Raw genomic sequence first — 26,844 nt, 5'->3', positions numbered from 1 at the left:
AAGGAACATTTGAGAATCTTGAAGGCTCACCTAGAAGGAAGTTGGAAATTGTCTCACGAATGTCAGTGCTTTTGCAGTTGGGGAGTAGCCAGATTATTCATACAGCAATCAATCTAACACACCTAAATTGTTCCCACAGATTAGCTATTGACTGTTAGCAAAGTCCCTCACTTCCTTTCTATTGATTTATAACAGTGATAGGATAGGAGACACGCCTCCTTTCAGCTAGGAATCTATAAATACCAAGGTATTTTTTATTCAATGTGAGAAGAGCCCAGCAAAATGGGGATCTCCAGAGTCATCCTTGAAATGTGCCTATTGGGTCAAGTTCTGTCTTCAGGTATTGTATCTAATTGCTATGTTTTTGCTAATTTCACTCCTGCCACTCCAAGTCATGGCAAATTCTATCTCCTTGTTTGTGGGTGCCAGACTTTCGTTTTCGAGGGGGGTTTTATATCAGGGAGGAGGCAGATCTTTGCTGATGGTTGTCATTGCAAGTCTAGAAAAGGAATGGCTCTTTTCACTTTGTTTCTGGCTGTGAAGGGCAATGGTTGTGGTGGGAAAAGGCCAATCACTAAGTCAGTATTTTCAGTGAGGCACACAGCCCTACAATCGATCAACTGGTCTTAGAAAAATTCCTGAGGTGGTCGTGTACTATTAGGAGGCCCTAAAACTTTGCCATACATTTGGGTCCTGTGGAAACGGGCAGGATAGATGGCCTCTGTCAATGCTCGTTATGTGACTTCTTTCTGCAGGTGTGTCTGGCTTCATGATTTTCTGAGCAAAAGTGGATGCAGAGCACAGACAAGATCACTAAGGGTCTGAGTGTGTGTCTGTTGCCCACTGCTTTGGATAAGTGACTTGAACTTGGTAGCTCAGCATGTCTTTGTGTTCTTAGAGCGTCAAGGTGTAAAACGTACGTGAAAGAGTCATGAGCAAATCAGAGGGACCGTAGTAGCTTAGTGTCATTTTGCGGAGAAATTAAGTGAACAGGGTGATTACCAGCCGGCCTGTTATCTCTCTCCCTGCCTCTTGGTTCCTCCTACTCTCCTCATCTCTTGGCATCTATTCTCTCCTCCCTTCCTTTCCTCACTTTTTCCCTCTGTTTCTTCCTTCTTTTTCATTCTCTTTCCTCCTTCTTTCTCTGCCTCCCTCCCTCCCTTCATTCATTCATTTTTTCCTTCCTTCTTCTCTTCCACTAACCCCCCACCTTGATGTCCCTTTTGCTACATTCATGAATTTCAGAAACCAAGGCAAAAATATTCTAATTTCCAGAAAACTTCTAGAACTCTCCCTCCAAACCCCAGGCTTCTAGAGGACACTCTAAACATGAAGTTTCATTTGGGGAATTGCTTTTATGAAAGCAGGACCCCAAACCCAACCCTCAGGGCCCTGGCGTTGGGGAGGAGGCCACATGGTGTGACATGTGTGCACCACATGGTGACACCAGCTGGGCAGCTAGAGAACGCCACCTTCCCTTCCTGTCAGGAGGACCTTAGCCAGTGCTGGCTCTGGACAGTCTGGGGCTTGAGGTGGTGTTTTCATGAAAACATTAGGAAACGGTCGCATATTTTTAGCTCCAGATTTATTGGTATAAAGTTCCCCCCTGAATTTGCACTGAGTGTAAAAACTGATGGCTCTGGTTGCAATGAATTAAGATTAGCTCTCAGGTCATCTTCTCTGCAAGTCCCAGCACAATGTAGGCTCTTGCTGGGGCCTTGGACAAGCACCAGGGCTCCTTGAAGCAATTTGAAAACCACAAGCTTAAAACTAGACTCCTACCTAGTAGGGAAACATTAGAAGCATTTCTACTAAAGTAAAAACAAAACAAGTATGAGCTTCAGGACCCCCACTCTCAACTATTCAAAATTGTATTAAAGAAGCTAGCCAATGCAATTAGATAAGAGAAATGATAAGAAAGATAAAGATGTGGGCATTATTTTTGAATCCATTTCCTGGAGCCCTGCATAGGTTACATGTTGAAGGTCAAAATAATGTCAATAGGTTGATACAAAGATACCCCTCTTACCTCAAAGAGCCTTTTAAAAAAGATATTTATTTCTTTTTATAGGGGAAAAGATGGAGAAACAGAGGGAGAAAAAATTGATGTGCGAGAGAAACACTGATTGGTTGCCTCTCGCACGTTGCTAAATGGGGACCTGGCCTGCAACCCAGGCATTTATTGTAGACTGGAAAGTGAACTAGTAACCTTTCAGGTAGCAGGCTGGCACTCAATCCACTGAGCCACAGCAGCCAGGGACCAAATAGCCTTTTAAAGGGAAACAACTCAAGGCTAGATGGGTTTGTTGCATTTTCCAAAGTCACACGGGAAGACAAAATCCAGTTCAGAAATGACACTTCTGTACCACATTCAAGTTTACACTCAATCCTTGATTCTCCTCAGAGGAGGCCCAACTATATTTTCTGTTTCTTCTGTGTTCTGCAATCTGTAGCAGAGATGACTACAACACATACCAAGACTACTTCTGCAATAGGTAGTGAACAATTTTCTATGGGTCCTTCTCTGCAGGTCATGGTACCAAGTATACCAGGGGTGTGACTCTTACACAGGAGAATGTTAGGGGTAGGGCGAGAGGGAATGCTGTAAGCATGTGGTGCAAAGGGAGATCTTTGAGACAGAGGACCCAGCTTGGGTGGTAGCCTCCTTTGTCATCTATGTCCCAGTGGGTGGGGAGGAGTCAGGGGTTTCCAGGACTCTCTGTGCTTTGGCTCAGAGAACACAGACATCAATGTCAAGACCACAGAGCCAGCTCTGTCATCTCCTCAACTCTGTGCTGACCCCAGACACCTTAGCCCCACTGACCTGGAGGAGGACAGGAAGGAGCATGTGCAAAATGCTCTCCAATAGCAGATCCCCAGATAAACGTCAGGGCTGCTCCCAGGAGAGGCAGGTCTCATCAGAGTTCTCTCCAGCACGGGGTGGTCAGGGGACACATGTCCAAGGGAATTGAAACAATGTTCACAGTCTGCTTAGAGATGAAACACGTGGATGGTGTCCAGACATACTCGGGGTAGCAACCCAAGGAACATTTCCTTCCCGCTAAACTTCTAGTAACTTTGGTTGGAGGGAGGGAAATATAATGTTACCATGAAGATCTCTGATTAAACTCATGTTCGTAGTGAAACCTACTTAAAGATATTTGTAGGGAATTTCCCTATGTTAAGCACTCTAACAGGCCTGAAGCAAGAGGACACAAGAGGAGCATATAAAAGGAATGCTCTAACTATATCTAAGGATGGAATAAAGTTGCTCCATGGGGCGTCTGACTGTCAGTTCTGCTCACCTCCCTGGAAGCTGCCAAGGGTGCTTCCTACATCGGAGCAGATGTGCCCTGACAGGACAGGACCTAACAGCAGCTTTCATGTGATAAACATGACCTTCGGTGCATATCCAAAGAAGAAAGTTTGCCCCTGGTGATTAGGTTTTGAAGGTGGCCAGGAGACTGGAAGGTGCCCAGTCCTGGGAACACAACACATTCACAGAGAAGGTATCTTTCTGCACACAGTAGGGTTCGGGACCGAAGGCACTTTGGATCTGAGGCTGGTGAATGGAAGTCACCAGTGTGTGGGCCGGCTGGAGGTTCTCTACCAAGGCACCTGGGGGACCGTGTGTGACGACGATTGGGACATCAACGACGCCAACGTGGTATGCAGGCAGCTGGGCTGTGGCGAGGCCATGTGGGCCCCGGGAAGTGCCCGGTTTGGTCAGGGCTCTGGGCCCGTTGTCCTGGACGACGTGGGCTGCTCAGGGAACGAGTCCCAACTGTGGAGCTGCCCGCACCGAGGCTGGAACTCACACAACTGCAACCACGGGGAGGACGCCAGTGTCATCTGCTCAGGTGGGCCTCCATCACAGTGGGTCTCCCTTTCATGGGGCAACAGTGCTCGGTAAGGACTGAAGGGATTCCCACTGCAGCATACCTGCATCAGCAGGGGAGCACCCGCCCTGGTACTGGACCTGATTCCAGGGCAGCAGGCACCCAAGGGTTTGTGCCAGCTGCTCTGGTAGAGAGAGGAGGTTGGTCTGTACAGGACCCTGGCAATCACTCGGAATTGCCGGCAGGTTGTAGGAGGGGACTTGTGGCACCATGTTCTTGCTCAGGGTCAAGGTTTCTGAGGGCACAGCAGGGAGCTTTTCCATTCTGTCTCTGTAACAAAAGCTCAGCTTCACCTCAGGTTCTCCAGGGGTGCAGCTGTTTGGCAGAGCCAAGTCGAGGTGGTGGGGTTGGGTGGGAGGCCCTGTAGTGAGACAAGTGCACTGCTTGGGGCTCTGCTAGACTGTGTCACTGAGGACATGACCCCTGAGTGCAGAGCTCCTCTGTGAACTTCAGGAGAGTGGCAGGGGGTGGGGTGAGGTGTAACAGTGCAGGTGGCCAGAGAAAGGAATGCTGGGGAGCCAGACAGGGCCTTGGGGACAGAGGAATGATGCACAGGGAGACTCTAGAAATTGCTCTAGATGACCACTGTCTCTACACCTGCAGGCTGAAGAATTGGTGACTGGAGTTCCTTACGGTCATCCCCAGGTAGTTCCCCGGCTATAGGCCAGGGCCCCAGTTGTCGGTCTCAGGCATGACGCTGGCTTTGACAAACACAAAACGCAGTCCTTAAGCTCAGTGATGGAGCTGATGGCAGCAGCAGAGGTTCGGGCAGCCAGCGCTAGTGCCCACAGCAAGAGCATATGGGAGGTGTCTGCTCAGTGGGCATCAGACCAGGGTCATAAACCTTGGGTGTGGGCTCGACAACTGCGGGCTCCTCATCTGCCATGTTCCTCCTCTTCGTCGCAGCTGCTCAGGCCCATCCCATACACTGGCCGGGCAAGTTGCAGGTGACCTTCACAGAGAGTGCTTCCTTCCTACACACCAGCAACTCTCTTTCCCAATCTAGGTGAACCACTTAACACTCCTTCAAACCCCATTAAGGCCCAGGCTCTTGCCCTTCATCCCTGAGATGCCCAAGACCCCCTGTATCATTCATCAAGGGCTGTTCCCCACCCATCCTTGGAGGCTGTCTCGAAAGATCGCCACCAATGCTCAGGGTGAGGACCTCCACTGCTATGACAGACTCTGTCCAGGCTGATGACCATTCTGAGGGACAATGGACATTCATAAACCTGTGATGCCTACCCCAAAGGACGTGAGACTTCTGTCTCCTCGCCAACCCTCACACTGTCAGACCCTGAGATTCACTAATGGCAGTGCCCAGGGGAAGGAGGAGCAAGATGAGTATGGCCTGTGCACATTAGATAGGCTGCAGGTTTTCTCCACACGACCCTGATGCTTTGGGTCCAAGCTTTAGAGTCAGGTCAGCCTCTGAGATGTCCCAATCAGCACATGACACAGGGATGGCAGTGGTGAAAGCCGTTTCGGTTCAGAGGACCACACATCGGGCCTAAGGCCTAAGGATTTAAGGAATCAGTTGGATTTCTAACAGAGCCTGGGACCCCACTGAGCTCACAGAGACAACAGGCCTGTGAACATTAAGGGAAAGAGCGGCAGGATGCACACGGGCAGTTCTCAGGATGCCCCCACAAAAGTCTGAAAGGGTCCGTATTGGTGACCCCTGATCGAGGCATTTCCCTGTGTGGTCACCTGTGGACACATGCCCGAGCACTTCCACAACTTCCAAATAGGCAAGCAGAGACTCGGTATATATTCCTGTCACCCCCTGTCCCCGGGCTCTGCCTCTACTCCTGATTGAAGACTGGGATGGCACATGATGGAAAGAGGTTCGACTTGGGGCTTCGCAATCTTCGTCCCCGTTTTAGAGCCAACAAACAAGGTATGTCCAAGACCAGGTTCCACATGCGACAGCACTGCAGAGAGACCCATCTCTTGTGAGATCTTGGGCAGAGGCTCAGCAGAGAGCCCCTTCCTTGGCTGAGAGTGAGTGCTGGAGGCCTGACTAGTATGTCCCACTGAGACCAGGGCTGCAGGCTGAGGCCTCCGGGTGCAGTCCCGAGAAGAGGGGGTGAGAGTGCCCATTCCTGTCACAAGAGGCAGACGTCCCCTCAACACCTCACACCTGGCGGAGGTCACCTGGGACCCCAGGGGGAGCGAGTAAGTGCTGATCACTGGAAATGGCCCCCAGAGCTATGGAGCCCTACCCTCTGGGCACCTGAATGGGGTGCTGAGGAAATGCCGATCTCCTCCCCGGGGGCCATCCTGGAGGCTCCCGCACATGGCCGAGGCCTTGCCCAGGCCAGATAGGACATCTCTGCTCCTTTCCCGTGATGAATGTGAACCGGAGCAAGTGTCCAAGGTTGACTGTTTCCCTGGGTGGTCGGGCCATGAGGGCGTCCCCGGGGTCTGGGATCTGCCCCAGGCCTGGTGGCTCAAGAGAGTCATGGAAGAACTGTTCCTGTGCCTCCCCTAGAGTCCGGGACTGAAGGTACTTTGGATCTGAGGCTGGTGAATGGAAGTGACAGGTGTGCGGGCCGGCTGGAGGTTCTCTACCAAGGCTCCTGGGGGACCGTGTGTGATGACGATTGGGACATCAACGACGCCAACGTGGTGTGCAGGCAGCTGGGCTGTGGAGAGGCCACTTGGGCCCTGGGAAGTGCCCGGTTTGGCCAGGGCTCTGGGCCAGTTGTCCTGGACGACGTGGGCTGCTCAGGGAACGAGTCGCAACTGTGGAGCTGCCCGCACCGAGGCTGGAACTCGCACAACTGTAACCACGGGGAGGACGCCAGTGTCATCTGCTCAGGTGGGCCTTCGTCACGGTGGGTCTCCTTTTCATGGGGCGACAGTGCTCTGTCAGGACACACAAGATTCCCACTGCAGCGACCCTGCCTCAGCCGGGTAGCACCTGCCCTGATTCCAGGGCAGCAGCTACTGGACCTGATTCCAGGGCAGCAGGCATGCAAGGGATTGTGCCAGCTGCTCTGGTCAAGAGAGAAATTCGGTCTGTACAGGACCCTGGTAATCTCTCAGAATTGCCCGCAGGTTGTTGGAGGGCACTTGTGGCACCCTGCTCTTTCTCAGGGTCAAGGTTCCTGAGGGCACAGCAGGGAGCTTTTCCATTCTGTCTCTGTAACAAAAGCTCACCTCCCACCTTGGGTCCTCCTGGGGCCCTGTTCTAAGGCAGAGCCAAGTCAAGGTGGTGGGGTTGGGAGGGAGGCTCTGTGGCATGACGAGTGAAGTGCTTGGGGCTCTGCCAGAATGTGTCACTGAGGACTGGACCCCCAGGCACAGAGCTCCTCTGTGAACTACTTAAGAGTGGCAGGGGGTGGGGTGAGGTGTGACAGCGCAGGTGGCCAGAGAACGGAATGCTGGGGAGCCAGGCAGGGCCTTGGGGACAGTGGAATGATGCACGGGGAGACTCCAGAAATTGTTCTAGATGACCACCATCACCACACCTGTAGGCTGAAGAGTTGGTGTCTGGAGGGCCTTAGGGTCATCCTCTGGTAATTCCCCAGGTGTGGTCCTTGGCCATGGTGTCCAGTCTCAGGCACGAAGCTGGTCTTCACAAAGAGCAAAGTCATTCCTCGGGCACAGTGAGGCAGCGGATGGCAGCAGCAGAGGTCGAACAGCCAGCGCTAGTGTGCACAGCCAGGGCAAGTGTGAGGCGTCTGCTTGGTGGAAGTCAGACCAGGGTCATCAGCCTTGGATCTGGGCCAGAGTACTGCTTGCTCCTTGTCTGCCATGTTCCTCCTCTTCGTCGTAGCTGCTCAGGCCCGTCCCACATGCTGGCTGGGCTAGATGCAGGCCAACTTCTCAGAGAGTGCTTCCTTCCTGCACACCAGCAAGTTCCTTCCCACTCTAGATGAACCACTCAATGCTCCTTCAACCACCATTAAGGCTCAGGCTTTTGCCCTTCATTCCTGAGATGCCCAAGACCCCCTGTGTCATTCATCCATGGCGGTTCGCCACCCAACCTTGGTCGCTGTCATGAAAGATCGCCGCCAATGCTCAGGGCGAGGGTCTCCCCTGCTATGACGGCCTGTGTCCAGGCTGCAGACCATCCTGTGGGACAATGGACATTCATAAACCTGTGTTGTCCGCCCCACAGGACGTCAGACTTCTGTCTCCTCTTCAATCCTCACAGTGTCAGACCCTGAGATTCACCAATGGCAGTGCCCAGGGGAAGGAGGAGCAAGATGAGTATGGCCTGTGCACATTAGATGGGCTGCAGGTTTCCTCCACACGACCCTGATGCTTTGGGTCCAAGCTTTAGAGTCAGGTCAGCCTCTGAGATATTCCGATCAGCATGTGACGCATGGATGGCAGAGGTGAAAGCCCTTTCGGCTCAGAGGAGCACACAGCAAGCACAGGGATTTAAGGAATCAGTGGGATTTCTAACAGGGCCTGGGACCCCACTGAGCCAGCAGAAAAAACAGGCCTGTGCACATTAAGGAAGAGAAAGGCCGGACGCGCATGGGAAATTCTCCTGATGCCCCCACAAAAGTCTTAAAGGGTCCATATAGGTGACACGCGATCATGGCCTTTCCCTTTGCGGTCACCTGTGGACACATGGCCAGGACTTCCACGCCTTCCAAATCGGCAAGCAGAGACTCGGGTATATATTCCTTTCACCCCCTGTCCCGGCTCTGCCTCTGTTCCTGGTTGAAGGCTGGGATGGAATGTGATGGAAAGAGGTTCCACTTGGGCCTTTGACATCTTCGTCCCCATTTTGGAGCCAACAAATGAAGTGTCTCTGAGACCAGGTCCCACGTGTGACAGGGCTGCAGAGAGACCCGTCTCTCATGAGATAGTGGACACAGGCTCAGCAGAGACCCCCTTCCATGGCTGAGAGTTAGTGCGCAGGCCTGGGTCATGAGTCCTGCTGAGACCTGGCCTCCAGCTGCTGTCCCTAGAAGAGAGGGTGAGAGTGCTTACGGCCCTCACGTGAGGCAGACGTCCCCTCACCTCCTGGCGCCATGCCTGAGGTCTCAGGGGAAACAGGCGAGTGCTGACCAATGGGAATGGCCCCCAGAGCGATGGAACCCTACCCTCTGGGGCCCCAAATGGGGTGAGGAGGAAGTACTGCTCTACTCCCTGGGGGCTGTCGTGGAGGATCCCTCTCATGGCAGTGGCCTTGCCCTGGCTAGATAGGATGTCTCTGCTCCTTGACTGTGATGAAGGTGAACCTGTGCATGTGTCCAAAGCCTACTGTTTCCCCGGGTGGTCGGGCCATAAGGGCGTCCCAGGGGAGTAGGATCTGCCCCAGGCCTGGTGGCTCAAGAGAGTCACGGAGCTTTTCCTGTGCCTTCCCTAGGGTCTGGGACTGAAGGCACTTTGGACCTGAGGCTGGTGAATGGAAGTGACAGGTGTCAGGGCCGGCTGGAGGTTCTCTACCAAGGCTCCTGGGGGACCGTGTGTGACGACGATTGGGACATCAATGACGCCAACGTGGTGTGCAGGCAGCTGGGCTGCGGCGAGGCCACGTGGGCCCCGGGAAGTGCTTGGTTTGGTCAGGGCTCTGGGCCAGTTGTCCTAGATGACGTACGCTGCTCAGGACACGAGTCCCAGCTGTGGAGCTGCCCTCACCGTGGATGGAACTCGCACAACTGTAACCACGGGGAGGACGCCAGTGTCATCTGCTCAGGTGGGCCTTCGTCACGGTGGGTCTCCTTTTCGTGGGGCGACAGTGCTCTGTCAGGACACACAAGATTCCCACTGCAGCGACCCTGCCTCAGCCAGGTAGCATTGCCCTGGTACAGGACCTGATTCCAGAGTAGCAGGCACTCAAGGGTTGTGCCAGCTGCTCTGGTTGAGAGAGGAGATTGGTCCAACAGGAACCTGGCAATCACTCGGAATTGCCCTCAGCTTGTTGGACGGGACTTATGGCACCCTGTTCTTGCTTACTGTCAAGGTCCCTGAGGGCATAGCAGGGAGCTTTTCCATTCTCCCTCTGTAAGATAAGCTCACCTCCCACCTCAGTTCCTCCTGAGGCTCTGCTCGTAGGCAGAGCCAAGTCGGGGTGGTGGGGTTGGGTGGGAGGCCCTATAGCGTGATGAATCCAGTGCTTGGGGCTCTGCCAGTATGTGTCACTAAGGACCGGTCCCCCAAGCACAGAGCTCCTCTGTAAACTACAGAACAGTGTCGGGGGGTGAGGTTAGGTGTGAGAGCCCAGGTGGCCAGAGAAAGGAATGCTGGGGAGCCAGGCAGGGCCTTGGGGACAGTGGAATGACGCACAGGGAGACTCCAGAAATTGCTCTAGATGACCACCGTCACCACACCTGCTGGCTGAAGAGTTGATATCTGGAGTTCCTTAGGGTCATCCTCTGGTAATTTCCCAGGTGTGGGCCGAGGCCGCGGTGAGAGGTCTCAGGCATGAGGCTGGTCCTGACAAACAGTAAATTCAGTCCTTGGGCACAGTGAGGCAGGTGATGGCAGTGGCAGAGGTCGGACAGCCAACGCTAGCGTCCACAGCGAGGGCAAGTGCGAGGCGTCTGCTTGGTGGGCGTCAGACCAGGGTCATCAGCCTTGGATCCGGGCCAGAGTAGTGCTTGCTTCTCATCTGCCATCTTACTCCTTTTCGTCGCAGCTGCTCAGGCCCATCCCACACACTGGCCGGGCCAGTTGCAGGCGACCTTCTCAGAGACTGCTTCCTTCCCGCATGCCAGCAACTCTTCTTTTCACTCTAGATGATCCACTCAACACCCCTTCAACCCCCATTAAGGCCCAGGCTTTTGCCCTTCATCCCTGAGATGCCCAAGACCCCCTGTATCATTCATCCAGGGCTGTTCCACACCCATCCTTTGTCGCTGTCCCCATAGATAGCCGTCCATTCTCAGGGTGAGGGACTCTACTGCCGTGATGGACTGTGTCCATGCTGATGACCATTCTGTGGGACAATGGACAATCACAAACCTCTGTTGTCCTCCTGACGGCATGTGAGACTTCTGTCTCCTCGCCAACCCTCACACTTTCAGACCCTGACATTGACCATGGTCAGTGGCCAGGGGATAGAGGAACAAGATGAGTATGGCCTGTGGACATTAGATGGGTGCAGGTTTCCTCCGCACGACCCAGACGCTTTGGGTCCAAGCTTTAGAGTCAGGTCAGCCTCTGAGATGTCCCGAGCAGCACGTGACGCCGGGATGGCAGAGGGGAAAGCAATTTCGGTTTAGAGGAGCACAGCAGACTTAGGCATTTAAGGAAGCAGTGGGATTTCTAACAGGGCCTAGGACTCCACTGAGCTCGCAGAGAAGACAGGCCTGTGCACATTAAGGGAGAGAGCAGCAGGATACACATGGGCAATTCTCCTGATGCCCCCACAAAAGTCTTAAAGCATCTGTATTGGTGAAGCCCAATTGTGGCCTCTCCCTATCAACAGTCACCTGTTGACACATGGCCAAGCTCTTCCACACCTCCAAAGTGGCAAGCACATTCCTGTCCCCCCCAGACCCTGGGTACTGCCTCTGCTCTGGTTTGAAGGCCGGGATGGAACGTGATGGAAAGAGGTTCCACATGGCCTTCGATATCTTTGTACCCGTTTTGGAGCCAGCAAACGAAGTAGTGTCCGAGACCAGGTCCTACATGGGACAGCGCTGCAGAGAGACCCGTCTCTTGTGAGATCTTGGGCAGAGGCTCAGCAGAGACCCCCTTCCTTGGCTGAGAGTGAGTGCTGGAGGCCTGGCTAGTATGTCCCGCTGTGACCAGGGCTGCAGGCTCAGGTCTCTGGGGGCTGTCCCAAGAAGAGGGGCTGAGAGTGCCCATGCCCCTCACGAGAGGCAGACGACCCCTCATATCCTGGCACCCTGCCGAGGTCACCCGGGACCCCAGGGGTAGCGAGACAGTGCCGACCACTGGGAAAGGCCCCCTGGGCTATGGAGCCCTACCCTCTGGGCCCCCCAATGGGGTGCTGAGGAAATGCAGCTCTCCTCCCCGGGAGCCATCCTGGAGGCTCCCGCACATGGCCACGGCCTTGCCCAGGTCAGATAGGATATCTCTGCTCCTTCCCCGTGATGAAGGTGAACTGGAGCAAGTGTCCAAAGCTGACTGTTTCCCTGGGTGGTCGGGGCATGAGGGCATCCCAGAGGTCTGGGATCTGCCCCAGGCCTGCTGGCTCAAGAGAGTCATGGACGAAATTTTCCTGTGCCTTCCCTAGGCTTCGGGACCGAAGGTACTTTGGATCTGAGGCTGGTGAATGGAAGTGACAGGTGTGCGGGCCGGCTGGAGGTTCTCTACCAAGGCTCCTGGGGGACCGTGTGTGACGACGATTGGGACATCAACGACGCCAACGTGGTGTGCAGGCAGCTGGGCTGCGGCGAGGCCACGTGGGCTCTGGGAAGTGCCCAGTTCGGCCAGGGCTCTGGGCCCATTGTCCTGGATGATGTGGGCTGCTCAGGGAACGAGTCCCAGCTGTGGAGCTGCGCACACCGAGGCTGGAACTCGCACAACTGCAACCACGGGGAGGACGCCAGCGTCATCTGCTCAGGTGGGCCTCCCTCATGGTGGGACTCCCTTTTGTGGGGCAACAGTGCTCAGTCAAGACTGATGAGATTCCCCTTGCAGCGCACCTGCATCAGCGGGGGAGCGCCCGCCCTGGTACTGGACCTGACTCCAGGGCAGCAGACACCCAAGGGGTTGTGCCAGCTGCTCTGGACGAGAGAGGAGGTTGGTCTGTACAGGACCCTGGCAATCACTCGGAATTGCCCACAGGTTGTAGGAGGGGACTTGTGGCACCATGTTCTTGCTCAGGGTCAAGGTTCCTGAGGACAGAGCAGGGAGCTTTTCCATTCTGTCTCTGTAACATGAGCTCAGCTTCACCTCAGGTTCTCCAGGGGTACAGCTGTTTGGCAGAGCCAAGTCGAGGTGGTGGGGTTGGGTGAGAGGCCCTGTAGTGAGACAAGTGCACTGCTTGGGGCTCTGCTAGACTGTGTCACTGAGGACACGACCCCTGAGTGCGGAGCTCCTCTGTGAACTTCAGGAGAGTGGCAGGGGGTGGGGTGAGGTGTGACAGCCCAGGTGGCCAGAGAAAGGAATGCTGGGGAGCCAGGCAGGGCCTTGGGGACAGTGGAATGACGCACGGGGAGACTCCAGAAATTGCTCTAGATGACCACCGTCACCACACCTGCTGGCTGAAGAGTTGATATCTGGAGTTCCTTAGGGTCATCCTCTGGTAATTTCCCAGGTGTGGGCCGAGGCCGCGGTGAGAGGTCTCAGGCATGAGGCTGGTCCTGACAAACAGTAAATTCAGTCCTTGGGCACAGTGAGGCAGGTGATGGCAGTGGCAGAGGTCGGACAGCCAACGCTAGCGTCCACAGCGAGGGCAAGTGCGAGGCGTCTGCTTGGTGGGCGTCAGACCAGGGTCATCAGCCTTGGATCCGGGCCAGAGTAGTGCTTGCTTCTCATCTGCCATCTTACTCCTTTTCGTCGAAGCTGCTCAGGCCCATCCCACACACTGGCCGGGCCAGTTGCAGGCGACCTTCTCAGAGACTGCTTCCTTCCCGCATGCCAGCAACTCTTCTTTTCACTCTAGATGATCCACTCAACACCCCTTCAACCCCCATTAAGGCCCAGGCTTTTGCCCTTCATCCCTGAGATGCCCAAGACCCCTATATCATTCATCCAGGGCTGTTCCACACCCATCCTTTGTCGCTGTCCCCATAGATAGCCATCCATTCTCAGGGTGAGGGGCTCTACTGCCGTGATGGACTGTGTCCATGCTGATGACCATTCTGTGGGACAATGGACAACCATAAACCTCTGTCGTCCTCCTGACGGGACGTGAGACTTCTGTCTCCTCGCCAACCCTCACACTTTGAGACCCTGATATTGACCATGGTCAGTGACCAGAGGATGGAGGAACAAGATGAGTATGGCCTGTGGACATTAGATGGGCTGCAGGTTTCCTCCGCACGACCCTGATGCTTTGGGTCCAAGCTTTAGAGTCAGGTCAGCCTCTTAGATGTCCCGATCAGCACATGATGCAGGGATGGTAGAGGTGAAAGTCCTATCGGTTCAGAGGAGCACACAGCCGGCTTAGGGGTTTGAGGAATCAGTGGGATTTCTAACAGGGCCTAGGACTCCACTGAGCTCGCAGAGAAGACAGGCCTGTGCACATTAAGGGAGAGAGCGCAGGACGCCCATGGGAAATTCTCAGGATGCCCCACAGAAGTCTTAAGTGTCCCTATTGGTAACCCCCAATTGTGGCCTCTTCCTGTGTGGTCACCTGAGGACACATGGCCAAGGACTTCCATGCCTTCCAAATCGGCTAGCAGAGACTCGGGTATACATTCCTGTCACCCCCTGTCCCCGGGTTCTGCCTCTGCTCCTGGATGAAGGCTGGGATGGAACATGACGGAAAGACTTTCCATTTGGGCCTTCGATATCATCGTCCCCGTCTTGGAGCCCCAAACGAACTAGTCTCTGAGACCATGTCCCACGTGTCACAGAGCTGCAGAGAGATCCGTCTCTTGTGAGATCGGGGCAGAGGATCAACAGAGACCCCCTTCCTTGGCTGAGAGTGAGTGCTGGAGGCCTGGCTAGTATGTCTGGGTGAGACCAGGGCTGTACACTTAGGCTTCTAGCTATTGTCCTGAGAAGAGCAGATGAGAGTGCCCATGCCCCTCATGTGAGGCAGAGGTCCCCTCACCTCCAGGTGCCATGCCTGAGGTCGCCCTGGACCCCAGGGGGAGCCAGCGGGTGCCAAACACTGGGAATGGCTCCTGGAGCTTATGGAGCCCTACCCTCGGGGCTCCGGAATGGGGAGCGGAGGAAGTGCCGCTCTCATCCATGAGACCCATCCTGGAGGCTCCCGCACAGGGGAGCGGCCTTGCCCTGCCCAGATAGGACGTCTCTGCTCCTTTCCTTTGATGAAGGAGAACCTGTGCACGTGTCCAAAGCTGACTGTTTCCCCGGGTGGTGGGGTCATGAGAGCATCCTAGGGGTCAGGGACATGCCTCAGGCCTGGTGGTTGAAGAGAGTCACAGAAGAACTGTTCCTGTGCCTTCCCTAGGTTCCGGGACTGAAGGCACCTTGGACCTGAGGCTGGTGAATGGAGGCAACCAGTGTCAGGGCAGGGTGGAGGTTCTCCACCGAGGCCTCTGGGGGACCGTGTGTGACGACGATTGGGACATCAACGACGCCAGCGTGGTGTGCAGGCAGCTGGGCTGTGGTGGGGCCACATCGGCACCCGGAAGTGCCCGGTTTGGTCAGGGCTCTGGGCCCGTTGCCCTGGACGACGTGGGCTGCTCAGGGAACGAGTCGCAACTTTGGAGCTGCCCGCACCGAGGTTGGAACTCGCACAACTGCAACCATGGGGAGGACGCCAGTGTCATCTGCTCAGGTGGGCCTCCCTCACGGTGGGTCTCCCTTTCATGGGGCTACAGTGCTCAGTCAGGACAGACCAGATTCCCACTGTAGTGCCCCCGCCTCAGCCTGGCAGCGTCCGCCCTTATTCCAGGGGAGCAGCTGGCGGACCTGATTTCAGGGCAGCAGGCACCCAAGGGTTTGTGCCAGCTGCTCTGGTCGAGAGAGGAGGTCTGTCCAACAGGACCCTGGCAGTCCCTCGGAATTGCCCTCAGCTTGTTGGAGGGGACTTGTGGCACCCTGCTCTTGCTCAGGGTCAAGGTTCCTGAAGGCACAGCAGGGAGCTTTTCCATTCTGTCTCTGTAACATGAGCTCACCTCCCACCTCAGGTTCTCCTGTGGCCATGCTCTTAGGCAGAGCCAAGTCGAGTTGTCGGGGTGGGTGGGAGGCTCTGTGGCATGACGAGTGCAGTGCTTGGGGCTCTGCCAGAATGTGTCACTGAGGACAGGACCCCCGAGCACAGAGCTCCTCTGTGAACTACAGAAGAGTGGCAGGGGGTGGGGTGAGGTGTGACAGCTCAGGTGGCCAGAGAATGGAATGCTAGGGAGGCAGGCAGGGCCTTGGGGACAGTGGAACGATGCACGGGGAGACTCCAGAATTGCTCTAGATGACCACTGTCACCACACCTTCAGACTGAAGAATTGATTACTGGAGTTCCTTAGGGTCATCCTCTGGTAATGCCCCGGGTGTGGACCAGGGCCCACATAGCTGGTCTCAGCATGACGCTGACCTTGACCAACAGCAAAGTCATCCTCAGGCACAGGGACGCAGGTGATTGCGGGAGCAGAGGTTTGGGCAGCCAGAGCTAGCATGCACAGCGAGGGCATGTGCCAGGAGTCTGCTTGGTGGGCTTCAGACCAGGGTAATCAGCCTTGGGTGTGGGCCGGAAAACTGCGTGCTCCTGGTCTGCCATGTTCCTCCTCTTCGTCGCAGCTGCTCAGGCCCATCCCACACACTGGCCGGGCCAGTTGCAGGCGACCCTCTCAGAGAACGCTTCTTTCTGCATGCCAGCAGCTTTCCTTCTCAATCTAGGTGAACCACACTCAAAGCTCCTTCAACCCTCATTAAGGCCCAGGCTTTTGCCCTTCATCCCTGGAATGCCCAAGACCCACCGTATCGTTCGTCCAGGGCTGTTCCACACCCATCCTTTGTCGCTGTCCCCATAGATAGCCGTCCATTCTCAGGGTGAGGGACTCTACTGCCGTGATGGACTGTGTCCATGCTGATGACCATTCTGTGGGACAATGGACAATCATAAACCTCTGTCGTCCTCCTGACGGCATGTGAGACTTCTGTCTCCTCGCCAACCCTCACACTTTCAGACCCTGACATTGACCATGGTCAGTGGCCAGGGGATAGAGGAACAAGATGAGTATGGCCTGTGGACATTAGATGGGTGCAGGTTTCCTCCGCACGACCCAGACGCTTTGGGTCCAAGCTTTAGAGTCAGGTCAGCCTCTGAGATGTCCCGAGCAGCACGTGACGCCGGGATGGCAGAGGGGAAAGCAGTTTCGGTTTAGAGGAGCACAGCAGACTTAGGGATTTAAGGAATCAGTGGGATTTCTAACAGGGCCTAGGACTCCACTGAGCTCGCAGAGAAGACAGGCCTGTGCACATTAAGGGAGAGAGCAGCAGGATACACATGGGCAATTCTCCTGATGCCCCCACAAAAGTCTTAAAGCATCTGTATTGGTGAAGCCCAATTGTGGCCTCTCCCTATCAACAGTCACCTGTTGACACATGGCCAAGCTCTTCCACACCTCCAAAGTGGCAAGCACATTCCTGTCCCCCCCAGACCCTGGGTACTGCCTCTGCTCTGGTTTGAAGGCCGGGATGGAACGTGATGGAAAGAGGTTCCACATGGCCTTCGATATCTTTGTACCCGTTTTGGAGCCAGCAAACGAAGTAGTGTCCGAGACCAGGTCCTACATGGGACAGCGCTGCAGAGAGACCCGTCTCTTGTGAGATCTTGGGCAGAGGCTCAGCAGAGACCCCCTTCCTTGGCTGAGAGTGAGTGCTGGAGGCCTGGCTAGTATGTCCCGCTGTGACCAGGGCTGCAGGCTCAGGTCTCTGGGTGCTGTCCCAAGAAGAGGGGCTGAGAGTGCCCATGCCCCTCACGAGAGGCAGACGACCCCTCATATCCTGGCACCCTGCCGAGGTCACCCGGGACCCCAGGGGTAGCGAGACAGTGCCGACCACTGGGAAAGGCCCCCTGGGCTATGGAGCCCTACCCTCTGGGCCCCCCAATGGGGTGCTGAGGAAATGCAGCTCTCCTCCCCGGGAGCCATCCTGGAGGCTCCCGCACATGGCCACGGCCTTGCCCAGGTCAGATAGGATATCTCTGCTCCTTCCCCGTGATGAAGGTGAACTGGAGCAAGTGTCCAAAGCTGACTGTTTCCCTGGGTGGTCGGGGCATGAGGGCATCCCAGAGGTCTGGGATCTGCCCCAGGCCTGCTGGCTCAAGAGAGTCATGGACGAAATTTTCCTGTGCCTTCCCTAGGCTTCGGGACCGAAGGTACTTTGGATCTGAGGCTGGTGAATGGAAGTGACAGGTGTGCGGGCCGGCTGGAGGTTCTCTACCAAGGCTCCTGGGGGACCGTGTGTGACGACGATTGGGACATCAACGACGCCAACGTGGTGTGCAGGCAGCTGGGCTGCGGCGAGGCCACGTGGGCTCTGGGAAGTGCCCAGTTCGGCCAGGGCTCTGGGCCCATTGTCCTGGATGATGTGGGCTGCTCAGGGAACGAGTCCCAGCTGTGGAGCTGCGCACACCGAGGCTGGAACTCGCACAACTGCAACCACGGGGAGGACGCCAGCGTCATCTGCTCAGGTGGGCCTCCCTCATGGTGGGACTCCCTTTTGTGGGGCAACAGTGCTCAGTCAAGACTGATGAGATTCCCCTTGCAGCGCACCTGCATCAGCGGGGGAGCGCCCGCCCTGGTACTGGACCTGACTCCAGGGCAGCAGACACCCAAGGGGTTGTGCCAGCTGCTCTGGACGAGAGAGGAGGTTGGTCTGTACAGGACCCTGGCAATCACTCGGAATTGCCCACAGGTTGTAGGAGGGGACTTGTGGCACCATGTTCTTGCTCAGGGTCAAGGTTCCTGAGGACAGAGCAGGGAGCTTTTCCATTCTGTCTCTGTAACATGAGCTCAGCTTCACCTCAGGTTCTCCAGGGGTACAGCTGTTTGGCAGAGCCAAGTCGAGGTGGTGGGGTTGGGTGAGAGGCCCTGTAGTGAGACAAGTGCACTGCTTGGGGCTCTGCTAGACTGTGTCACTGAGGACACGACCCCTGAGTGCGGAGCTCCTCTGTGAACTTCAGGAGAGTGGCAGGGGGTGGGGTGAGGTGTGACAGCCCAGGTGGCCAGAGAAAGGAATGCTGGGGAGCCAGGCAGGGCCTTGGGGACAGTGGAATGACGCACGGGGAGACTCCAGAAATTGCTCTAGATGACCACCGTCACCACACCTGCTGGCTGAAGAGTTGATATCTGGAGTTCCTTAGGGTCATCCTCTGGTAATTTCCCAGGTGTGGGCCGAGGCCGCGGTGAGAGGTCTCAGGCATGAGGCTGGTCCTGACAAACAGTAAATTCAGTCCTTGGGCACAGTGAGGCAGGTGATGGCAGTGGCAGAGGTCGGACAGCCAACGCTAGCGTCCACAGCGAGGGCAAGTGCGAGGCGTCTGCTTGGTGGGCGTCAGACCAGGGTCATCAGCCTTGGATCCGGGCCAGAGTAGTGCTTGCTTCTCATCTGCCATCTTACTCCTTTTCGTCGAAGCTGCTCAGGCCCATCCCACACACTGGCCGGGCCAGTTGCAGGCGACCTTCTCAGAGACTGCTTCCTTCCCGCATGCCAGCAACTCTTCTTTTCACTCTAGATGATCCACTCAACACCCCTTCAACCCCCATTAAGGCCCAGGCTTTTGCCCTTCATCCCTGAGATGCCCAAGACCCCTATATCATTCATCCAGGGCTGTTCCACACCCATCCTTTGTCGCTGTCCCCATAGATAGCCATCCATTCTCAGGGTGAGGGGCTCTACTGCCGTGATGGACTGTGTCCATGCTGATGACCATTCTGTGGGACAATGGACAACCATAAACCTCTGTCGTCCTCCTGACGGGACGTGAGACTTCTGTCTCCTCGCCAACCCTCACACTTTGAGACCCTGATATTGACCATGGTCAGTGACCAGAGGATGGAGGAACAAGATGAGTATGGCCTGTGGACATTAGATGGGCTGCAGGTTTCCTCCGCACGACCCTGATGCTTTGGGTCCAAGCTTTAGAGTCAGGTCAGCCTCTTAGATGTCCCGATCAGCACATGATGCAGGGATGGTAGAGGTGAAAGTCCTATCGGTTCAGAGGAGCACACAGCCGGCTTAGGGGTTTGAGGAATCAGTGGGATTTCTAACAGGGCCTAGGACTCCACTGAGCTCGCAGAGAAGACAGGCCTGTGCACATTAAGGGAGAGAGCGCAGGACGCCCATGGGAAATTCTCAGGATGCCCCACAGAAGTCTTAAGTGTCCCTATTGGTAACCCCCAATTGTGGCCTCTTCCTGTGTGGTCACCTGAGGACACATGGCCAAGGACTTCCATGCCTTCCAAATCGGCTAGCAGAGACTCGGGTATACATTCCTGTCACCCCCTGTCCCCGGGCTCTGCCTCTGCTCCTGGATGAAGGCTGGGATGGAACGTGACGGAAAGACTTTCCACTTGGGCCTTCGATATCTTCATCCCCGTTTGGAGCCCCAAACAAATTAGTCTCTGAGACCAGGTCCCACGTGTCACAGAGCTGCAGAGAGATCCGTCTCTTGTGAGATCGGGGCAGAGGATCAACAGAGACCCCCTTCCTTGGCTGAGAGTGAGTGCTGGAGGCCTGGCTAGTATGTCTGGGTGAGACCAGGGCTGTACACTTAGGCTTCTAGCTATTGTCCTGAGAAGAGCAGATGAGAGTGCCCATGCCCCTCATGTGAGGCAGAGGTCCCCTCACCTCCAGGTGCCATGCCTGAGGTCATCCGGGACCCCACGGGGAGCCAGCAGGTGCCAAGCACTGGGAATGGCTCCTGGAGCTATGGAGCCCTACCCTCGGGGCTCCGGAATGGGGAGCGGAGGAAGTGCCGCTTTCCTCCATGAGGCCCGTCCTGGACTCTCCCACACAGGGGAGCGGCCTTGCCCTGGCCAGATAGGACGTCTCTGCTCCTTTCCTTTGATGAAGGAGAACCTGTGCACGTGTCCAAAGCTGACTGTTTCCCCGGGTGGTGGGGCCATGAGGGCATCCCAGGGGTCAGGGACATGCCTCAGGCCTGGTGGTTCAAGAGAGTCACGGAAGAACTGTTCCTGTGCCTTCCCTAGGGTCCGGGACTGAAGGCACCTTGGACCTGAGGCTGGTGAATGGAGGCGGACGGTGTCAGGGCAGGGTGGAGGTTCTCCACCGAGGCCTCTGGGGGACCGTGTGTGACGACGATTGGGACATCAACGACGCCAACGTGGTGTGCAGGCAGCTGGGCTGTGGCTGGGCCACATCGGCTCCGGGAAGTGCCCGGTTTGGTCAGGGCTCTGGGCCCGTTGCCCTGGACGACGTGCGCTGCTCAGGGCAGGAGTCCCAGCTGTGGAGCTGCCCGCACCGAGGCTGGAACTCACACAACTGCAACCACGGGGAGGACGCCGGCGTCATCTGTTCCAGTGAGCTTTACACCTTGCGGATCTCTTCTTTGCGGGGTGGTGTTTGGTCTGACGTTTTTCTTCAGTTCCATTTTTCAACAAGGTCTTTTAGAGGGTGTTCGTTGCTTCATTGAATCTTCCTTGGCCCTCATGCTAGGTCACTATTTGTCTTAATCTGGTGCCAGATATTGACAGCTGAATTTGTGTCTACTCTGAAAGTGTGAGTCAATCCTTTTTTCCCTGTTAGGGTCCCGCCGGTCAATGGCATGAGTTAGCAATCGAAAATGTCAGGGACGGGGTGTGTGGGCTAGTATTTCAGTGATCCCTTTGACACTGTGGTATGCTTGGGTTTTACGGGTCCTTGACTGTAAGTTTCTTCAGCCAATTTCCACGCAATCTCTGCACACCAGGGGTCCTCTGCCAAGGGCAGTGGCCCCTTCGAGGGGTGGCAGGAAACATCTTGGACTCAGTTGCTAGGTTGGGCCTGAAACATTTCCCATTGTTTTGCCCCTTAGCTAGACTCCTCACTCTTCCCTCTCAGCAAACTGCTACTAGCTCCTTGGTGGACATTTTTCTTGTGTCCTCTCTGTCCCTCTGTCTGCACACAGGATGATCACTCTGACATCAGAAATAATTGCCCAGGTTGTTCCTGCTTTCTGTCGAGGGTATCCTTCCAGGGGCAGAGGGCAAAATCCCCGTCCCTCCCCACCCCCTGTGGCAGGGGACAGGTGTGCCTGAGCATTTGATCTGCTCAGTTTCTTCTGTGTTTCTAGCTGTGCCACCTTCTGTGCTTCGTTTCTGATGTGACCCTCTCTCCCTCACAGCTGCCAGGTCCCAGTCCACAGCTATGCCAGGTGAGTCCCACTGGCCCTGACCGCTGTCTCGCAGCTCACCTCAGCAGCCCCCCACCAGTAGCTCCAGGAGGGGCCTGTGGAGGTTTCTGCCTTGCAGTCCCTTCTCTGATCACTCCAGAGGTTAGATGGGATAGTGGAGCCCCTGACACCCTGATCCGCTGGTCTGGCTCAGTGGGATGAGTGCATTGGGGCTGCACTGCTTATCCATAGCTGGTGACTGAGGAGGTTCTGCCCTGGGGTCATTTCTGCTCCAAAGCTTTCCCTAGGCCAAATGTTATGTGTGATGAGAGAACATAGCTCCTTTATGCCAGAGACTCTCTCCAGAGCTGCCAGGACGCTTTCACAAGGCAGCAGTGTGTGAGGAGAGCCCTGTAATTGCTCTTATAGATTGTACCACCTCGTGATCATCGTGACGGACAGTCAAGGCCATGGTTTTGGCTCAGTGCAAGCTGTCAGAAAAGGCCTCCTTCTCCCCCATCCACAGAGCCCCCCTCCCCCCACCCCCACTGTCCTTGACTCCAGATCACTAGACCCAACCTTGATTCTACGCCCTCCTTCCTGAACTTGCTTTGTTTCCTCTCCAGGTTGGTGGTACACGAGTCCTTCCTACGGTGAGCAGAATTTGGACCCAGCCAAAGCCCCGCACTCAACACTGTAGTCAACGTGCTCGAATCTTGGGTTAAAACCCTTGCGCTCTCATCACCTCATGCAATGTGTTGGGGTCCCTCAACCTTCTACCTAACAGAGTCATGGGATATATTAGTCAGGGCATTTTGGTTTGCAAGTGACAGGAACCCAACTCACACTCTCTGGAGCTAGAAAGGATCCCCACGGCTCACATATCTAGGACATTTAGTGGTAGCTCTAGCTTCCGGTAGAGCTGGGTGCAGAAGTTCCAAGGGTGTCCCATGCACTCTCCTCACCTCTACCTTCTTCTGTGTATGGCCATCACCCTCAGCTTGCTTACTACACATGATGGGCGTTTGCCACCCCAACTCTACATCCCACCAAGACATGGATTCTGTGTGTCCCGGTATCTCAGCGGCCAAGTCCTAGGAGGCCCCTGAGCAGCTTGCTTGGCACTAGGTGCCTTCTCACAAATCGTTTCCATTTGCTCTGATGGCCAAATAGGGTCTGATGCCCACCTTTCCCATCCCCGGGGGAGAGGGGGATGATGTGGCGCTAGGTCTTCCTTGATCCTCATGGGGATTTTTTTGGGTTGTTGTTTTTTTTCCTTTTAGTAGGAAGGAGGGTTTCTACTATGATAAATATCAGGGCCAGCTGTGGGGGCTCAGTGGAGAATGAGTCTCCAGACCTAGCCTCAATCCCAGAGGAGTGGGGTCCCCTTGTACAGGTATGAGTCATGTGAAGATGGAGTCTCCAAAGTGAGGCCCGAGGGCTGCTCCCTGGTGGGGGCTGGGAAGCTGTCCCTGGTGGTTTCCTGAGGCAGGTGCCTACATTGATCCCAGTGGTTACTGCTAAGGCAGCTGCTGGCTTCCCTGCTTCCCCCCTTGCATTCCGGGGCTTGCCTCGGCCATTGAAAGGCTGGGCACTGTGGAAACCAACTAGAGAACATGCGTCTCAGCTCACACTCAGGGTTGCATTAAAAAGCCTCTTGAGGATAAAGGATGACAAACAGGCTTCGATCAACTCTTAATGCCGCAGAACAAAAACCTGAACACAAAGTCTTGGGCCCAGAAGGCTTGTGAACCTGGCTCACACCATAGAAGCCGTTCCTGCAGGAGATACAGGAGAGAGTGAATTTTCATGTCCCCTTCTAGGATCCGATCCTGGTTTGGCCCTGAGGCTGGTGAATGGAGGTGACCGGTGTCAGGGCCGGGTAGAGATTCTCCACCGAGGCTCCTGGGGGACCGTGTGTGACGACGATTGGGACATCAATGACGCCACCGTGGTGTGCAGGCAGCTGGGCTGTGGTGGGGCCACATCGGCACCCGGAAGTGCCCTGTTTGGTCAGGGCTCTGGGCCCGTTGCCCTGGACGACGTGGGCTGCTCAGGGAACGAGTCCCAGCTGTGGAGCTGCCCGCACCGAGGCTGGAACTCGCACAACTGCAACCACGGGGAGGACGCCGGCGTCATCTGCTCAGGTGGGCCTCACCCGTGGTGGGTCTCCCTTTCGTGGGGCGACAGACTCAGTCAGGACAGACCAGATTCCCACTGTAGTGCCCCCGCCTCAGCCTGGCAGCGTCCGCCCTTACTCCAGGGGAGCAGCTACTGGACCTGATTGCAGGGCAGCAGGCACCCAAGGGTTTGTGCCAGCTGCTCTGGTCGAGAGAGGGGGTCGGTCCAACAGGACCCTGGCAGTCCCTCGGAATTGCCCTCAGCTTGTTGGAGGGGACTTGTGGCACCCTGCTCTTGCTCAGGGTCAAGGTTCCTGAGGGCCCAGCAGGGAGCTTTTCCATTCTGCCCCTGTAACATGAGCTCACCTCCCACCTCGGGTTCTCCTGTGGCCATGCTCTTAGGCAGAGCCAAGTCGAGGTGTCGGGGTGGGTGGGAGGCTCTGTGGCATGACGAGTGCAGTGCTTGGGGCTCTGCCAGAATGTGTCACTGAGGACAGGACCCCCGAGCACAGAGCTCCTCTGTGAACTACAGAAGAGCGGCAGGGGGTGGGGTGAGGTGTGACAGCGCAGGCGGCCAGAGAATGGAATGCTAGGGAGGCAAGCAGGGCCTTGGGGACAGTGGAGCAATGCACGGGGAGACTCTAGAAATTGCTCTAGATGACCACCGTCACCACACCTTCAGACTGAAGAATTGGTGACTGGAGTTCCTTAGGGTCATCCTCTGGTAATGCCTCGGGTGTGGGCCAGGGCCCCTGTGGCCGGTCTCAGCATGACGCTCACCTTGACCAACAGCAAAGTCATCCTCAGGCACAGGGACGCAGGTGATTGCGGCGGCAGAGGTTCGGGCAGCCAGCGCTGGCGTGCACAGCCAGGGCACGTGCCTGGCGTCTGCTTGGTGGGCTTCAGACCTGGGTCATCCGCCTTGGGTGTGGGCCGGAAAACTGCGTGCTCCTGGTCTGCCATGTTCCTCCTCTTCGTCGCAGCTGCTCAGGCCCATCCCACACACTGGCCGGGCCAGTTGCAGGCGACCCTCTCAGAGAACGCTTCTTTCTGCATGCCAGCAGCTTTCCTTCTCAATCTAGGTGAACCACACTCAAAGCTCCTTCAACCCTCATTAAGGCCCAGGCTTTGCCCTTCATCCCTGGAATGCCCAAGACGCACCGTATCGTTCATCCAGGGCTGTTCCACACCCATCCTTTGTCGCTGTCCCCATAGATAGCCATCCATTCTCAGGGTGAGGGGCTCTACTGCCGTGATGGACTGTGTCCATGCTGATGACCATTCTGTGGGACAATGGACAACCATAAACATCTGTCGTCCTCCTGACGGGACGTGAGACTTCTGTCTCTTCGCCAACCCTCACACTTTCAGACCCTGATATTGACCATGGTCAGTGACCAGAGGATGGAGGAACAAGATGAGTATGGCCTGTGGACATTAGATGGGCTGCAGGTTTCCTCCGCACGACCCTGATGCTTTGGGTCCAAGCTTTAGAGTCAGGTCAGCCTCTGAGATGTCCCGATCAGCACTTGATGCAGGGATGGTAGAGGGGAAAGTCCTATCGGTTCAGAGGAGCACACAGCAGGCTTAGGGGTTTGAGGAATCAGTGGGATTTCTAACAGGGCCAGGGACCCCTCTGATCCAACAGAAAAAAACAGGCCTGTGCACATTTAAGGGAGAGAGCGGCAGGACGCACACGGGCCATTCTCCTGATGCCACCACAAAAGTCTTAAAGGGTCCGTATAGGTGATAGCCGATGGTGGCCTTTCCCTTTGCGGTCACCTGTGGATACATGGCCAAGCACTTCCATGCCTTCCAAACCGGCTAGCAGAGACTCGGGTATACATTCCTGTCACCCCCTGTCCCCGGGCTCTGCCTCTGCTCCTGGTTGAAGGCTGGGATGGGACGTGATGGAAAGAGGTTCCACTTGGGCCTTCGATATCTTCGTCCCCGTTTTGGAGCCCACAAACGAGGTGTCTCTGAGACCAGGTCCCACGTGTGACAGCGCTGCAGAGAGACCCGTCTCTCGTGAGATCCTGGGCAGAGGCTCAGCAGAGACCCCCTTGCTTGGCTGAGAGTGTGTGCTGGAGGCCTGGCTAGTGTGTCCCGCTGAGACCAGGGCTGCAGGCTCAGGCCTCAGGCTGCTGTCCCGAAAAGAGGGGCTGAGAGTGCCCATGCCCCTCACGTGAGGCAGAAGACCTCTCACCTCCTGGCGCCATGCCTGAGGTCACCCGGGACCCCAGGGGGAGCCAGCGGGTGCCTACCACTGGGAATGGCCGCCAGAGCTATGGGGCCCTATCCTCTGTGCTCCCGAATGGGCTGCGGCGGAAGTGCCGCTCTCCTCCCCTGGTCCCGTCCTGAAGGCTCCTGCACAAGGCAGTGGCCTTGCCCTGGCCACATAGGATGTCTCTGCTGCTTTCCCGTGGTGAAGGTGAACCGGTGCATGTGTCCAAAGCTTACTCTTCGCCTGGGCGGTCGGGCCATGAGGGCATCCCTGGGGTCTGGGATCTTCCCCGGGCCTGGTGGCTCAAGACAGTCACGGAAGAACTGTTCCTGTGCCTTCCCTAGGGTCCGGGACAGAAGGCACTTTGGACCTGAGGCTGGTGAATGGAAGTGACAGGTGTTGGGGCCGGCTGGAGGTTCTCTACCAAGGCTCCTGGGGGACCGTGTGTGACGACGATTGGGACATCAACGACGCCAACGTGGTGTGCAGGCAGCTGGGCTGCGGCGGGGCCACGTCGGCCCCGGGAAGTGCCCGGTTTGGACAGGGCTCAGGGCCCGTTGTCTTGGACAACGTACGCTGCTCAGGGCACGAGTCCCAGCTGTGGAGCTGCCCGCATGAAGGCTGGAACTCGCACAACTGTAACCACGGGGAGGACGCCGGCGTCATCTGCTCAGGTGGGCCTCCCTCACAGTGGGCCTCCCTTTCGTGGGGCGACAGTGCTCTGTCAGGACTGACAAGATTCCCACTGCA

General features: G+C 56.2%; 2 protein-coding genes across 5 annotated transcripts in view; both read left to right on the top strand.

Moving 5' to 3' along the window:
• The first annotated feature begins 230 nt into the window (after positions 1-230).
• LOC123479290 (scavenger receptor cysteine-rich domain-containing protein DMBT1-like) lies at positions 231-21,208 on the top strand. The gene is made up of 9 exons (XM_053922667.1): positions 231-340; positions 3,528-3,860; positions 6,394-6,723; positions 9,235-9,564; positions 12,073-12,402; positions 14,926-15,255; positions 17,779-18,108; positions 20,630-20,959; positions 21,186-21,208. The coding sequence occupies exons 1-9, from the start codon at positions 283-285 to the stop codon at positions 21,206-21,208; spliced, it is 2,394 nt and encodes a 797-aa protein (XP_053778642.1). The 5' UTR covers positions 231-282.
• A 560-nt stretch (positions 21,209-21,768) lies between these two features.
• Positions 21,769-26,844, top strand: part of LOC112300168 (scavenger receptor cysteine-rich domain-containing protein DMBT1) — a 33,199-nt gene continuing 28,123 nt past the window's right edge. For 3 of the 4 annotated variants that reach the window (XM_053922491.1, XM_053922492.1, XM_053922489.1), the window contains exons 1-4: positions 21,769-21,792; positions 22,377-22,403; positions 23,574-23,897; positions 26,439-26,768. In XM_053922491.1, coding sequence (XP_053778466.1) covers positions 21,786-21,792; positions 22,377-22,403; positions 23,574-23,897; positions 26,439-26,768 — 688 coding nt within the window. In that variant the 5' untranslated portion in view covers positions 21,769-21,785. The remainder of the gene's footprint in view (positions 21,793-22,376; positions 22,404-23,573; positions 23,898-26,438; positions 26,769-26,844) is intronic. The other variant, XM_053922490.1, reaches the window with a different exon arrangement.

Source organism: Desmodus rotundus, chromosome 4 (genome assembly GCF_022682495.2).
Source record: "Desmodus rotundus isolate HL8 chromosome 4, HLdesRot8A.1, whole genome shotgun sequence".
Lineage (NCBI taxonomy): Eukaryota > Metazoa > Chordata > Mammalia > Chiroptera > Phyllostomidae > Desmodus > Desmodus rotundus.
The sequence above is the reverse complement of the archived record's forward strand: the minus strand, read 5'-3'. Positions and strand labels throughout refer to the sequence as shown.